This window comes from Scomber japonicus, chromosome 22 (genome assembly GCF_027409825.1).
Source record: "Scomber japonicus isolate fScoJap1 chromosome 22, fScoJap1.pri, whole genome shotgun sequence".
NCBI lineage: Eukaryota > Metazoa > Chordata > Actinopteri > Scombriformes > Scombridae > Scomber > Scomber japonicus.
The window spans coordinates 27,167,911-27,184,826 of record NC_070599.1 but is presented as its reverse complement, the minus strand read 5'-3'; the positions used below and the strand labels follow the sequence as shown (position 1 = coordinate 27,184,826).

Below are 16,916 nucleotides of genomic sequence, written 5' to 3'. Positions count from 1 at the left end.
CATGTTTTCATAAGAGCAACAGACCAGTTTGGTTTCTTCTGGTCGATGACAGAGTGTGATGTGCTCTCAGTGTGTTTTTTACTTTGTGTTGAATCAGTTAACAGAAGCTAGCAGCTCTGTGGTCGTCCAACTTCCTGTTTCTGATGAAGACAGTTTATCTACATGCTTTATAAATGTGCATATCTTAATATATTGGTTTAAGTAATGTTATTCTTACATTAGGTGAATTCATTTATAAACATGTTTAAAGTTACAAATGTTCATATTATCCAAAAACAGTATTTTTATTGAGTGTAGCAAAGGCATAAATAATCTCACTGCTATGTGATTTAGATGCTGTATACTAACAGTAATGGTATCATCTGTATTACTGTCAGTAATGTATTTTATATGTGTTTTATCTTTCAGTGTATTATTCAGTTGTAGTTTACTCAGCAGTGAAAACAACAGAAGACGTCAGTGATGGACAAAGAGTCGACAAATCAAACAGGACCAGAGGTACAGCTGCTCTTCTTTGTGGATACATCAGTTATTTGTGGTTATCATTACTTACAAGAAGACCAACATCTTAGTCTTGCTTTTTACCAACACACATACACACAGACAAAAGCACATAAAGTTTATAATTTAGGCGTTCTTAAAACTGTGCATATGAAACCACAGCAACAGCTTCCTCATATTGATTCTAGTAAAGTCTGAAGCTGGTGAGGTTTCTCACTACAGTGAACTTTAGTTTGACTGTTTTGTGGTCAAAGTGCAAACCTGTTTTAACAGCAGCGAGCAGCTCTGTGGTCGTCCAGTTTCCTGTTTCAGATAAAATACTTTCCAGTAACAACTGGTCATTTGTCTGTTACAGAAGTGGTTTTAAAAAGCTGCTATTTGTAATGTCCATAATAAACCTTATTATAATGCTACATGAAGAAAGACAGTCATTTGCCATAAGAGTAGTATTAATATTTATATTACATTTGCAACAGTATAGTAACAGAACTGGTTCATATGAATGTGTTTTATGTTACAGATTATGATCCAGCTGCAGCTCACTCAGTAGTGAGAAGAGCAGAGAGGAGAGAGGTAGGTTTAATGTTGGGTCTACTATACTGATACAATGAGTCTGTTATACATGGAAAATTAATACATTATGTTTAAAGAAAAGAAAAATACAACTACAGTACTAAAAAGAGAGGTAGTATTATCATATAAATAACATTTACAATTAGCCAGAGTTCACATCTCATCACAGACCTGCAGTGAAACTTTGTCTTTACATGAACTGTCACCAAGATCTTCCCTGACCTCAACCCAACTGTAGTTACCATCAGTAGATGTTGGAAAAGACTTGTTTTTTCTACAACTGTGTCTCATATAGTTTGAACTGTGTGTGTTCAGTGTCTCCATTAGAGTCAGAGGTTGTCTACTCTTCACTGAGGTAGACCTCCACACCTTCACACCAGTCCAACCACTGACGTCCAGCTGGCCTGTTACTGGTCTCCAGAGCCCCTCAGACAGTAGTACATTCATTTATAGATTTCATATACTTCATGTTGTTGTTCACTAAATTACACTCAGGCAGCAACAGAAAAACAAACTGATTCATTTAGTGAATAAACAGTGAAATGTAAAAACTAGAAATAAGTACATTTGTGGAATATTATCCAATATAATAATAATAATAATATTTTAACTTTAACAAGATGTTTCTGACCTCATGATGACCAGTTAGTTGCTTTGTGTTGAATGTCCTCATTAACTTTACTGTTATTAATGTTTATCATATATAATATATATTTGTAGCATGCTGTTGTTGCTGCAGCATTAACTTGTTTACTGGATCAATAAACTTTGGTCTAGTTTCTTTTGTCCGTGTGGTTCTGTGGGTTTCACATGGAAAACTTGACTTGTTCAGGTTTGGTTGTGGGTAACCAATCAACATGCATATCTCACTACCTGTGTGTTTGTAGCTCTGCAGTGCAACAAACCGCAGACTATAAACAGCAGGAGCTCCGTTCAGCAGCTTCAGCACAGAGTGTGTGAAGAGTTTTGATTCTTTAATCAGTGAAACATGAAGAAAATTCAGTCTGTAAAACATCTGGTTTATTTTAGAAGCTGTTTAATCATCATGTAATTAATCTTTTACTCCTTTATTCACAGTCACAGCTGTTATTAAAACATCCTGTATGTGCAGCCTTTCATAAACCATAACTTTAAAATAATACTTAACAGGTTCTAGTTTAAGCATTAATATCTGAATGTAGACTTTCAGTATTTTATTTGAACTGTTTATTGTCATTTCTAATTCAGTCAGAGATCTATAATCAGCAGATATAATCAATGAGTGTGTTTACCTTCACATTAGTCTAAAGTCTTTATATTTGACCAGTTTATTAGTGAAGTTTACTGTTTCAGTGCAGTCATTTTATACAATAAAGTTCAATAGAAAATATATCTTATAATATCTTGTAATAATAATAATAATGTGTAATTATTTGTTGTATAATGACATTATTTACACATGAGGAACTCTACTGATTAAAGTTGAGTTTTTAATCAAACTTGGGATTGTGTGCTGCCACCTGCTGGCTACAGGTAGAATCACATCCACTGTATCAGTAAATATACAGCACATTACGGTTAGTGAACTCTGAAGTTAAGTGTGTGAGATAGAAAGAGAGAGATTTTTTAAATATAATGCTATTAATGCAGATATATGCGAGACTATATTTGTATCTGCACACAAACACATTTATTTTCAATGAAGTACGAACACCGGAGTTACCGGAAGTGGAAGAAGAGAAAGGTAAACACTGACTGATGACTACTGATGGTAATTTGACCGTTTTTAAACAGTTATTGTGGTAAACACACACGGAGGTACTTCTGTAGGGATCCTTTCCATGTTGTGAGTTAATGATAATGACATTTATGAGCCTGTCATAGCATGTTTAACTCCTTTAATTGCACTCTTTAAAAAGTAACACAAACAGCTTTAAAACACAGTAAGTTCATTCAGTTATTGATCAGTGTCAGCAGTCGTATTACAGGAGCAGAACTGAACTGTGACAGAAATAAAGAGGAAACACTTTGATGCGAAATTAGACGCTAAAAACAAAAAGTTTGAGGGGCCAGGCTAACACTAGATAGCCATATAGCTACATATCTTGTGTTACTCCAGTTGCAGCTAACCAGTCTGAATAAGCCAACACCCCCCGCCTCCTCCATCAGAACTGTGATTGGCTGCATTTGTGCCAAAGTTGAATTGATGTTGTAACTGCGAGTTAGAGAGGTTTTAGTAGAGGCGTGTTTAGGCAGAATCTCCAAATGAGCTGTTTGTAATGATCTCAAATGTGATGTGAATCTAATGTAATGTGAGTAATGATCTCAGCTAATAAGCATCAATATCTCAGGATCACATTGTTTATTTTTGGACAGTTCATCCCTCTATTGAAAGGTCACAACCTTCAGTGAGAAGCCTTTGGGTAAATCTGTGTCAGTACTACACTTCAACCACTAGATGGAGACATAGACAGTGCGTTCACATTGATGGCTGCGATGGAGCCTGACTGCAATAATCTGGACTGTAGTTATTGTTAACAGCAGGTGTGAGGTTCAGTTCATTTCTAACAGCTCTGGTTATTCTTACAAGTCTTATGGAGTTATATGTTGGCATCCTGCCTTTGATGGTGCATTTGTGTGTTTCATGGTGTGTTACAGTGACCTGTATCAGTGGAGTAATGTAAAACCATCAGCAGGACTGTGGATCCAGTACAAACACAACAGAAACCCTCCAGTGAGAACGCTGCTCTGTATCACTAGACCAGATTCCTGTTTCTTTCCTGTAACATGGTGTGACTACAGGAGGTTAGGACTGCTGACAGTGTGGAGAAGCAGCAGCACCAGGCTTGGTTTGTTTATAGGCTTTAAAACATGATGCATCACACAGCATCAAGTTTGAAGTGATCTGAATGTAATGTAGGTCAGACTGTGAGCTTTTGTTAGCAGCAGCACAACATTCATGAACCAACTGAGACAATAGATCAACTTAGTAGAAAAGTCACCATGATGATATCTTTAAATAACAGCAGACTGCTTCATAGAAGCTCTGTGGTTGTGTGACTGTGAGCCACAAGCTGGCCTTCACACGTGCTCAGATAGAGAGCCAATGGAAGAACAGAGGAGGCGGGCTGTAGGCTGCTACAACCAATCAGAAGGTATCTGAACAAAATATATGTATATATTTTATTTTTGATTGGAAGGTTTAAATGCATGTTTGCCAGCCTCTGTCATCACTGATGAACCCAGCAGTAAAGTTTATGTTTCTATGTGTTAAAATGGACTTTAAAGTTTGCCTCCACTGTAAAAACAGTGTTGTAGTTGTTGCTGACAGTGAGGTTGATCTCTTCACAGATGAATGTGCTTCCCTGCAGGCGTCTCCTTCAGTTTCCCTGCTGGTACAGACTGATCAGAGGGAAGATAGCATGAAGGAAGTAGAATAAAGACTCTCTAACACACATCTAGCACAGACGTCTCCACAGTGAATGAAACAGTGTAAATACAGCAGTAGCCTTCTGGTCAGTAAAGACAAACCTTCACACTGTCACTCACAAAGTCAATGAAACATCATGTTAGCAGTAATCTGTGAGATGTTGGAGCCAGCAGACTTTTAGTAACTTCATGTGTTTGCTGCTGATGTCTAATGTTGCTGTCATCACTTATTCACATTAACTTCATTTATTAAAGTTATTTTCACTAACATCGAGAATACATAAAGGGTTAACTAAAGCTTTCATTGTGACTGCTAATAATATAAACTACTAACCGCAGCATCACACCTACAGAGGAAGGAAGTCGTGTTTAACTGCTCTGACAAACAAAATCGCTCTCACATCACCAAGAGGCCGAATGCACCAAACGTCTCTTCTGTGGCTCTGTGAGTACAATCTGTACTGTCTAGGTTTAATAATTATACTTATAACATGTCAGCTGAGTTATAGAAGAGAGGATGAGTTATTCATTTAAATGACTTCTATATTTATCTATTAATATATCACATCTGTGTAGTTTAGTGATGATTTGATGTGTTTCTGGTTTGTTCTTTTGTCTCTTTAGTTGTGAGCTCTCTGCTGTTCTGCTCAACAAACCAAGGTCAGTAAACGTCTCGTCTGATGATGTAAAGCTGTTGAAGGGTCACTCTGCTGATGTCTTAATATGTATAAAGGTCTGGAAGTAAAGTTTCCTCTGAATGATGAAAATAAAGTGTCAGATTATTACAGGAAGTTCTCCGTTTATGTGGCCAGACTGTTTTTCTTACAGCAGAGGCATTACTGTTCACACGTACTGTAAATGTTCCCTGATGACTTAAATACAACATTTAAATCAACTAATTAATAAATATGTCAGACAGATTTAAACTTAAATCATAAATAGCGTAAAACTAGCATCTTCAACATCTGGCTAAAATGCATTAATGTTCCCTCCATCTTAAACGCTTCATGGATGATTTTTATCTTTATTCATTAACATTAAACAACTATGTGACACATAAAGTGGTTGAGTGTAAATATGGTGACACCTTCTGGTCATGCTTCACTGCAGCATTGAGAAACATTAACTGTATAACAGGATTCATGTTGTTGACCTACTGAGTGTTTCTGTGTTACATTAAATGACTCCTCATGTTGTTTCCTAAATATAATAAATCTCCTCTCAGCCTCTCTGACTGTGAGTCCCAGCAGATCTCAGATGTTTAAAAGAGAGTCTGTCTCTCTGAGCTGTGAGGAGGACGACAGCTCTGCTGGATGGAAGCTGAGGAGGAACACAACCATAGGAACCAGGAAGGAGTGTGGAGACGGCTGGGGAAAACCAGCTGGTTCCTCCTGTAAAATCAGCTTCATGTCACCCTCATACAGTGGAGTTTACTGGTGTGAGTCCAGAGAGGGAGCAACCAGTAACAGCATCAACATCACTGTCACTGGTAAGATCAGACTGTGGAGTTAGTATTGATGAAGATGAGTGTAAATGATGAAATGCTGTAGTTTGTCTCTGTGTTGAGGTGGACCAGTGATCCTGCAGAGTCCTGTCCTCCCTGTGATGGAGGGAGATGATGTCACTCTGCACTGTAAAACAGAGACCTCCAACCTCCCAGCTGGTTTCTATAAAGATGGCTCCCTCATTAGGACTGAGCCTGCAGGTCACATGACCCTCCACCATGTTTCCAAGTCTGATGAAGGCCTCTACAAGTGTGACAGCAGCAGTCATGGAGAGTCTCCATCCAGCTGGATCTCTGTCACAGGTGAGGAAGTTAAAGCTTCAGCAGTGATTCATAGTGAGAGAACATTTCTAACTCTACTAACACTGACTAATGAAACTGGGACATTTATCAGCATTTAACCCAAAATTTAACATGTGATCATTTTACCCAAACAAAGCTTAATGTCTAATAAACTGAACCAGTCTCAGTAATCTGATTACTTTCTGAAGACTGAAATTAGTCAATATTTAAATCTGCTTTTTATTATTATTATTGTTTGATTTTAAGAGAAACCCACCACCACATCTCCTCCTCCCCTCCCCTCTACCTCTCCTCCTCCATCATCCACCTCTCCTCATCTCTCTGTGTTGTGGTTTGTTCCACCTGTCTGTGGTCTGGTTCTACTGGTTCTACTGGTTTTACTGGTGAGAGGATGCGATCAGAGGAAACCTGAAGGTCAGACACAAACGTTTAAATTTCATAGTAAACATCTAACTTTTCACTTCTTTTTCAAAATCAATAACATGAATTAATAACATTTTGAAGTTGTGTTTTACATCCATTTACTACAGTTCATTATGTAATTTTGCATCATATTCTTATATTGTAAATTATGTTTAGAGTTAAACTTGTATCTTTGTGAGGACCTCTCTGGGTTTAGAAAGTGGGGACATTTAGGATTATGGGGACACTGAGAGAACATTTTATTGCATTTATATCAACAATTAATAAGTTTTCATTTATTCATAAGAGCAACAGAACAGTTTGGTTTTTTCTGGTCGATGACAGAGTGTGATGTGCTCTCAGGGTGTTTTCTACTTTGTGGTGAATCAGTGAACAGAAGCTAGCAGCTCTGTGGTCGTCCAACTTCCTGTTTCTCATGAAGACAGTTTGTCTACATGCTTTATAAATATACATATTTTAATATAACTGAACAAGGGGATTTTTACACCAAACTATTTAACTTTAATGTGTTTTACTCAAACATTGTTATTGACAGGTTTATGTAATGTGATTCTTACATTAGGTGAATTCATTTATAAACATGTTTAAAGTTACAAATGTTCATATTATCCAAAAACAGTATTTTTATTGAGTGTAGCAAAGGCATAAATAATCTCACTGCTATATGATTTAGATGCTGTATACTAACAGTAATGGTATCATCTGTATTACTGTCAGTAATGTATTTTATATGTGTTTTATCTTTCAGTGTATTATTCAGTTGTAGTTTACTCAGCAGTGAAAACAACAGAAGACGTCAGTGATGGACAAAGAGTCGTCAAATCAAACAGGACCAGAGGTACAGCTGCTCTTCTTTGTGGATACATCAGTTATTTGTGGTTATCATTACTTACAAAAAGACCAACATCTTAGTCTTGCTTTTTACCAACACATACACACACACAGACAAAAGCACATAAAGTTTATAATTTACGTGTTCTTAAAACTGTGCATATGAAACCACAGCAACAGCTTCCTCATATTGATTCCAGTAAAGTCTGAAGCTGGTGAGGTTTCTCACTACAGTGAACTTTAGTTTGACTGTTTTGTAACTTGTTGTCAAAGTGAAACCTGTTTTAACAGCAGCGAGCAGCTCTGTGGTCGTCCAGTTTCCTGTTTCAGATAAAATACTTTCCAGTAACAACTGGTCATTTGTCTGTTACAGAAGTGGTTTTAAAAAGCTGCTATTTGTAATGTCCATAATAAACCTTATTATAATGCTACATGAAGAAAGACAGTAATTTGCCATAAGAGTAGTATTAATAATTACATTACATTTGCAACAGTATAGTAACAGAACTGGTAACATGAATGTGTTTTATGTTACAGATTATGATCCAGCTGCAGCTCACTCAGTAGTGAGAAGAGCAGAGAGGAGAGAGGTAGGTTTAATGTTGGGTCTACTATACTGATACAATGAGTCTGTTATACATGGAAATGTAATACATTATATTTTAATGAAATAAAAATACAACTACAGTACTAAAACAGAGAGGTAGTATTACCATATAAATAACATTTACAATTAAGAATTAGTAAATGATCAAACATTGAAACATCTCAGCAGCTGCTAAATATCAGCAGTGATTTCCTGAGTTAATCCTTCTCCTAAAACTAGGACCAGAAATGTGTGAATTATTGTCCAGTTAGGAGAGATTTCCTGCTCTGAGAAGCTTCATGAATTCAGGTCCAGAGTTCACATCTCATCACAGACCTGCAGTGAAACTTTGTCTTTACATGAACTGTCACCAAGATCTTCCCTGACCTCAACCCAACTGTAGTTACCATCAGTAGATGTTGGAAAAGACTTGTTTTTTCTACAACTGTGTCTCATATTGTTTGAACTGTGTGTGTTCAGTGTCTCCATTAGAACCAGAGGTTGTCTACTCTTCACTGAGGTAGACCTCCACACCTTCACACCAGTCCAACCACTGACGTCCAGCTGGCCTGTTACTGGTCTCCAGAGCCCCTCAGACAGTAGTACATTCATTTATAGATTTCATATACTTCATGTTGTTGTTCACTAAATTACACTCAGGCAGCAACAGAAAAACAAACAGATTCATTTAGTGAGTAAACAATGAAATGTAAAAACTAGAAATAAATATATTTGTGGAATATTATCCAATATAATAATAATAATAATAATAATAATAATAATATTTTAACTTCAACAAGGTTTCTGATCTCATGATGACCAGTTAGTTGCTTTGTATTGAATGTCCTCATTAACTTTACTGTTATTAATGTTTATCATATATAATATATATTTGTAGCATGCTGTTGTTGCTGCAGCATTAACTTGTTTACTGGATCAATAAACGTTGGTCTAGTTTCTTTTGTCCGTGTGGTTCTGTGGGTTTCAGATGGAACATTTAACTTGTTCAGGTTTGGTTGTGGGTAACCAATCAACACACATCTCTCACTGTCTGTGTATTTGTAGATCTGCAGTGCAACAAACCGCAGACTATAAACAGCAGGAGCTCCGTTCAGCAGCTTCAGCACAGAGTGTGTGAAGAGTTTTGATTCTTTAATCAGTGAAACATGAAGAAAATTCAGTCTGTAAAACATCTGGTTTATTTTAGAAGCTGTTTAATCATCATGTAATTAATCTTTTACTCCTTTATTCACAGCCACAGCTGTTATTAAAACATCCTGTATCTGCAGCCTTTCATAAACCATAACTTTAAAATAATACTTAACAGGTTCTAGTTTAAGCATTAATATCTGAATGTAGACTTTCAGTATTTCATTATAACTGTTTATTGTCATTTCTAATTCAGTCAGAGATCTATAATCAGCAGATATAATCAATGAGTGTGTTTACCTTCACATTAGTCTAAAGTCTTTATGTTTGACCAGTTTATTAGTGTAGTTTACTGTTTCAGTGCAGTAATTTTATACAATAAAGTTAGATAGAAAATATATCTTATAATATCTTGTAATAATAATAATATGTGTAATTATTTGTTGTATAATGACTAATGACGAATTATTTACACATGAGGAACTCTACTGATTCCAGTTGAGTTTTTTAATCAAACTTGGGATTGTGTGCTGCCCCCTTCTGGCTACAGGTAGAATCACATCCACTGTATCAGTAAATATACAGCACATTACGGTTAGTGAACTCTGAAGTTAAGTGTGTGAGATAGAAAGAGAGAGATTTTTTAAATATAATGCTATTAATGTAGATATATGCGAGACTATATTTGTACCTGCACACAAACACATTTATTTTCAATGAAGTACGAACACCGGAGTTACCGGAAGTGGAAGAAGAGAAAGGTAAACACTGACTGATGACTACTGATGGTAATTTGACCGTTTTTAAACAGTTATTGTGGTAAACACACACGGAGGTACTTCTGTAGGGATCCTTTCCATGTTGTGAGTTAATGATAATGACATTTATGAGCCTGTCATAGCATGTTTAACTCCTTTAATTGTACTCTTTAAAAAGTACAAACACAAACAGCTTTAAAACACAGTAAGTTCATTCAGTTATTGATCAGTGTCAGCAGTCGTATTAAAGGAGCAGAACTGAACTGTGACAGAAATAAAGAGGAAACACTTTGATGCGAAATTAGACGCTAAAAACAAAAAGTTTGAGGGGCCAGGCTAACACTAGATAGCCATATAGCTACATATCTTGTGTTACTCCAGTTGCAGCTATCCAGTCTGAATAAGCCAACACCCCCCACCTCCTCCATCAGAACTGTGATTGGCTGCATTTGTGCCAAAGTTGAATTGGTGTTTGTCGTAATTGTGAGTTAGAGAGGTTTTAGTAGAGGCGTAGACAGAATCTCCAAATTAGCTGTTTGTAATGATCTCAAATGTGATGTGAATCTAATGTAATGTGAGTAATGATCTCAGCTAATAAGCATCAATATCTCAGGATCACATTGTTTATTTTTGGACAGTTCATCCCTCTATTGAAAGGTCACAACCTCCAGTAAGAAGCGTCTTTGGGTAAATCTGTGTCAGTACTACACTTCAACCACTAGATGGAGACATAGACAGTGTGTTCACATTGATGGCTGCGATGGAGCCTGACTGCAATAATCTGGACTGTAGTTATTGTTAACAGCAGGTGTGAGGTTCAGTTCATTTCTAACAGCTCTGGTTATTCTTACAAGTCTTATGGAGTTATATGTTGGCATCCTGCCTTTGATGGTGCATTTGTGTGTTTCATGGTGTGTTACAGTGACCTGTATCAGTGGAGTAATGTAAAACCATCAGCAGGACTGTGGATCCAGTACAAACACAACAGAAACCCTCCAGTGAGAACGCTGCTCTGTATCACTAGACCAGATTCCCGTTTCTTTCCTGTAACATGGTGTGACTACAGGAGGTTAGGACTGCTGACAGTGTGGAGAAGCAGCAGCACCAGGCTTGGTTTGTTTATAGGCTTTAAAACATGATGCATCACACAGCATCAAGTTTGAAGTGATCTGAATGTAATGTAGGTCAGACTGTGAGCTTTTGTTAGCAGCAGCACAACATTCATGAACCAACTGAGACAATAGATCAACTTAGTAGAAAAGTCACCATGATGATATCTTTAAATAACAGCAGACTGCTTCATAGTAGCTCTGTGGTTGTGTGACTGTGAGCCACAAGCTGGCCTTCACACATGCTCAGATAGAGAGCCAATGGAAGAACAGAGGAGGCGGGCTGTAGGCTGCTACAACCAATCAGAAGGTGTCTGATGTCATCACTGATGAACCCAGCAGTAAAGTTTATGTTTCTATGTGTTAAAATGGACTTTAAAGTTTGCCTCCACTGTAAAAACAGTGTTGTAGTTGTTGCTGACAGTGAGGTTGATCTCTTCACAGATGAATGTTCTTCCCTGCAGGCGTCTCCTTCAGTTTCCCTGCTGGTACAGACTGATCAGAGGGAAGACAGCATGAAGGAAGTAGAATAAAGACTCTCTAACACACATCTAGCACAGACGTCTCCACAGTGAATGAAACAGTGTAAATACAGCAGTAGTCTTCTGCTCAGTAAAGACAAACCTTCACACTGTCACTCACAAAGACAATGAAACATCATGTTAGCAGTAATCTGTGAGATGTTGGAGCCAGCAGACTTTTAGTAACTTCATGTGTTTGCTGCTGATGTCTAACGTTGCTGTCATCACTTATTCACATTAACTTCATTTATTAAAGTTATTTCACTGACATTGAGAATACATAAAGGGTTAACTAAAGCTTTCATGTGACTTCTAATGATGTACACTTCTGTAAAAATCTGTTTCCAGCAGAGTAAACCACACAGCAGCATCACACCTAAAAAAAGAAGAAGGAAGTCGTGTTTATCTGCAGTGAACAAATGAAGTCATTCTCACATCACCGAGAGGCCGAATGGACCAAACATCTCTTCTGTGGCTCTGTGAGTACAATCTGTACTGTCCAGGTTTAAATAATTATACTTATAACATGTCAGCTGAGTTATAGAAGAGAGGATGAGTTATTCATTTAAATGACTTCTATATGTATCTATTAATATATCACATCTGTGTAGTTTAGTGATGATTTGATGTGTTTCTGGTTTGTTCTTTTGTCTCTTTAGTTGTGAGCTCTCTGCTGTTCTGCTCAACAAACCAAGGTCAGTAAACGTCTCGTCTGATGATGTAAAGCTGTTGAAGGGTCACTCTGCTGATGTCTTAATATGTATAAAGGTCTGGAAGTAAAGTTTCCTCTGAATGATGAAAATAAAGTGTCAGATTATTACAGGAAGTTCTCCGTTTATGTGGCCAGACTGTTTTTCTTACAGCAGAGGCATTACTGTTCACACGTACTGTAAATGTTCCCTGATGACTTAAATACAACATTTAAATCAACTAATTAATAAATATGTCAGACAGATTTAACCTTAAATCATAAACAATGTAAAACTAGCATCTTCAACATCTGGCTAAAATGCATTAATGTTCCCTCCATCTTAAACGCTTCATGGATGATTTTTATCTTTATTCATTAACATTAAACAACTATGTGACACATAAAGTGGTTGAGTGTAAATATGGTGACACCTTCTGGTCATGCTTCACTGCAGCATTGAGAAACATTAACTCTATAACAGGATTCATGTTGTTGACCTACTGAGTGTTTCTGTGTTACATTAAATGACTCCTCATGTTGTTTCCTAAATATAATAAATCTCCTCTCAGCCTCTCTGACTGTGAGTCCCAGCAGCTCTCAGATGTTTAAAGGAGAGTTTGTCTCTCTGAGCTGTGAGGAGGACGACAGCTCTGCTGGATGGAAGCTGAGGAGGAACACAACCACAGAAACCAGGAAGGAGTGTGGAGACAGCTGGGGAAGACCAGCTGGTTCCTTCTGTGAAATCACCTTCATTCAACCATCAGACAGTGGAGTTTACTGGTGTGAGTCCAGAGAGGGAGCAACCAGTAACAGCATCAGCATCACTGTCGCTGGTAAGATCAGACTGTGGAGTTAGTATTGATGAAGCTGAGTGTAAATGATGAAATGCTGTAGTTTGTCTCTGTGTTGAGGTGGACCAGTGATCCTGCAGAGTCCTGTCCTCCCTGTGATGGAGGGAGATGATGTCACTCTGCACTGTAAAACAAAGACCTCCAAACTCCCAGCTGGTTTCTATAAAGATGGCTCCCTCATCAGGACTGAGCCTGCAGGTCACATGACCATCCACCATGTTTCCATGTTTGCAGGATTTCTCAAAATTTATTCATCCTTCAGAAGTTAGAAATGACTCACAGAATGTGCAAATAGAAGAGTTCAGTTCACCTGTATTAATAAAAACAGCAGATTCTGTATTTATGAGCAGTTTGAAATGACTAACATGACATGAAGTCATATTAAATTTGAATCATCAAAAAGTAAAAAGTGAAGAATTTTAAAACTGATCTTTCTTCTCTGGGTGTTTTTTTCGTTATATAGAAGCACAGCGACAACAGATAACAGCACATCCTGGAGATAATGTCACTCTGCCATGTGAAGCTCCAGAGTACTCCTACATAGAAATAGTTCAGTGGACCAGATCTGACCCTGAGAGACTTGTCTACTTCAAGGAAGACGGGCATGTGGAGACAGCAGACCAGGATCCATCTTATGTGAACCGGGTGCAGCTGAAGGACGATGAGATGAAGAACGGTGACCTGTCTCTGATTCTGAAGAACGTGAACAACAACGATGAAGGAAGATACGAGTGTCGCTATGAGGATTGGAGTGGAGGACGCAGGAAGAGATCTCTCATTGGTGGTGAACTGCTCAGCATCGTCTACCTGAATGTTACAGGTGAGTTTGTAGATGTGAGAAATGGTAGCTCCACATTTGGACAGGAGTATGATCACATTTTCACAGTTCCACATGTTTTGTTCTTCAGGCTTCAGCACATTGACTTGTAAATAAAATAATGGATACCACATTAAAGTCTCAGCTTTAATGTGACTATTTTTACATCAGTATAGAAAGAACTGTGAGGGAAATAAAACCCTTTAACACAAACATGTGGAACTGTCCAAATACTTCTGGACTGTACCTGACAGCTGATACGTCACACCTGTTTCTGCTCTGTGGGTCCAACAGGTGGAGACTCAGAGGATGGAAAACACAGAGAGGATGGACATCTTGGATTAGGTCTGATAATTGGTATTCTGTATTCTGTTAGAAATCTTGTTTCAGTTATTTTGGGAGGTTCAGGTGTGACTTCTTATTTAACCCCTCCTTGGATTGCCACTCTAACTGTACTTGCAAGCAGGTGTCCTGAGGTCCAAACACCTCACTTAACTCAGAAACAAAAGCTCACCACAATTAAAGAGTTTGTTTTAAAAAGGGTTCAGCAATCTCATAAAACAGGTGACCACTGTAGATTTTTAATAAATCAAGAGGAGGAAATAGTGCATTCACTAGGGACTATTTTCAGCGGCGGATGAATCACATTTATTGCTGTAGTGAGTTTTAAACTACAGTTAGTATGTTCATGGTGATGAAGGAACAACAGAGAAAGAAGATGTATTAAAATACTTGTTAGCTGATCAATTCATTGCAGTTTGAGTCTAAACATTAAGGAAAATATAACAGCAGGCAGGTACTCGCTGACGTTAGTAGATCTTGATTTTAGACATTAACCTGACCAGGTGTGTTTGTCTCCATAGATTTGCCTTCAGCGGAAACTGAACCTCCTCATTACTCCCTGCTGAGAATCATCCGGCACGTAGTGAAGTTCGGCACATTCTTCATCGCCACCGTCCTCATGGTGTTTTCATTTCAACGCAAACCGAGAGGTAAAACTCACTGACACCCTTAAATTCAATCAATCAATCAATTAATCAATCAATCAAACAACTGTGCTTAACTTCAATATTTGACCCGATGATTATAAATGTATCACTGTCCTCAGCTCCCTCTGCAGGAAGACGACCCGCTGTCTCTGTGACAACGCCCCCATCCCCCGAGGATGATGACGTCACCACCGAGCATCATTTCTAAGCAAAGGACTGAGTCAGATGATTCAGTCGTTGTCATGGTGACCTGTTTTTAACATTTTTGCTTTGCATCTGATTTTTGTAGTTTTCTTTAATTATTCTCCAGAATGATGGAATACTCTTCCTAAAACTATGAGAGTGACAGATGAAAACATCTATTTAATCGGGCTTTTAATTAGTGTCATTTAGCCGGGCTTGTACGCTTTCTTTGTAAGAAAAAGCTTCTGTCTTGTGACCCGACCCCATAGTCCAGATATATGAAGAATATAGGAGATTTTTTATCACATGTAGTACACAACCAGTACTTTACAGAAATTCCTGCAGCTCCTTCAGTGTTGCTGTAGGCCTCTCTGCAGCCTCCCTGACCAGTTTTCTTCTTGTCTTTTCATCAGTCTTGGAGGGACGTCCAGTTCTTGGTGAACTTACTGTTTTCCCATATTTTACTCACTGGTTGATGACTGTCTTGGTATATCTAATGTATCCTTCTGCTGTCTGATACCTTTCAACAGTGAGATGCTTTGTAAGCTCTTTGTGGACCATGATTTTTGCTGTAAGATGCAACTAAATAAATATCAAGACAAGCTGAAGTTTTTTGTGGTTCATCAGTCACTTTAATTAAAACACAAAACCTGGAATTTAAAAGGTGTATGTAGACTTTTTATATCCACTGTTTATACCTCTGACCTGTCAGCTCTCAGGTACTGATCAGCAGATCAGGTGTAAGGGGCACCTAAAGATTGATCTCAGGAAAGTGGGGCTTCCTTGGTTCATTTTCTGTGATGAGGTGTGTGAGGCCCCTCAAAACCTGTCAGGAACACAGGAGTCAGTGAGTTTCTTTTGATCCCTTTGTTTGATAAGGGGGTCAGATCAACGTAAATATAATAATAATGTCATAATGTAGAGTTAGGGTTACATTTTGTGCTATATTTTATTGTCCATGCTCTAAACAGATATATTTAATTTAAGTTAGAAGTCGTTGATCCACAAAGGCACTTCAGCTGTGAAACTGAGCAGGAAGCTGCTCAAACCTTTCAATGTAATAAATAACATTAGTAAATAACTTTAATATTACTTTACTCTGTGGTAATGTGCATGTTTCTTAAGTTAACATTATAAAGTATGAGTCTGCATAGTTACTGAATTAAACCGACCCTTATTAGTCGTAGTGGTGATAATGTTATAGTAATCTCTCATGTAAGAAATTATTCGTAAATGTCCACAATATAGTATTAAAGACAGTAGAGTATTATATGTGAAGTGAATGAGGAAATGTCATCAAAGGTGTTTAATACAAGATTATTTAAATCACATTAATTGCAGAAAAATGGGAAAATTATAATAAGAATGAATGTGTTGAAAAATATTGTCCATGATATTGATTTATTGCTGTTCTCACTGTGTTGTTTCACTCAGCTGTCTTTCCTGCTTTGGAATAATATTTTAATAATTAAAAATAGATAAAATGTTAGAGTGAATGTCCTCTTTGTAATGATGCAACTGCAGCCTGAAACCTCCAGAAAACCATGAAACAACATCTGAACATTACCTGTGCCAAGACTGATGCTGATAAAGTGAAGCAGAGCAAAGTTAGAGAGGTTTTAGTAGAGGCGTGTTTAGACAGAATCTACTAATTAGCTGCTTGTAATGATCTCAAATGTGATGTGAATCTAATGTAATGTGAGTAATGATCTCAGCTAA

General features: G+C 37.5%; 1 protein-coding gene and 2 long non-coding RNA genes across 3 annotated transcripts; all 3 read left to right on the top strand.

Annotated features, from left to right (window-relative positions):
- Positions 1-406: 406 nt before the first annotated feature.
- On the top strand, positions 407-1,606 carry LOC128384201 (uncharacterized). The gene is made up of 3 exons (XR_008324076.1): positions 407-498; positions 1,022-1,074; positions 1,390-1,606. It is a non-coding gene; the product is annotated as an uncharacterized LOC128384201 (long non-coding RNA).
- A 2,553-nt stretch (positions 1,607-4,159) lies between these two features.
- Positions 4,160-7,095, top strand: LOC128383651 (Fc receptor-like protein 5). The gene is made up of 5 exons (XM_053343242.1): positions 4,160-4,208; positions 5,107-5,142; positions 5,708-5,971; positions 6,050-6,289; positions 7,082-7,095. The coding sequence occupies exons 1-5, from the start codon at positions 4,160-4,162 to the stop codon at positions 7,093-7,095; spliced, it is 603 nt and encodes a 200-aa protein (XP_053199217.1).
- A 363-nt stretch (positions 7,096-7,458) lies between these two features.
- LOC128384194 (uncharacterized) lies at positions 7,459-8,800 on the top strand. The gene is made up of 3 exons (XR_008324068.1): positions 7,459-7,550; positions 8,081-8,133; positions 8,610-8,800. It is a non-coding gene; the product is annotated as an uncharacterized LOC128384194 (long non-coding RNA).
- The last annotated feature ends 8,116 nt before the right edge of the window (positions 8,801-16,916 follow it).

Bases quoted from the DNA above. Each gene is read 5' to 3' on its own strand.
- LOC128383651 (XM_053343242.1), top strand. From the start codon at position 4,160: ATGGAAGAACAGAGGAGGCGGGCTGTAGGCTGCTACAACCAATCAGAA. The intron at 5,143-5,707 runs GTCAGTAAACGT...ATCTCCTCTCAG, and splicing joins GTTCTGCTCAACAAACCAAG to CCTCTCTGACTGTGAGTCCC. The intron at 5,972-6,049 runs GTAAGATCAGAC...CTCTGTGTTGAG, and splicing joins CATCAACATCACTGTCACTG to GTGGACCAGTGATCCTGCAG.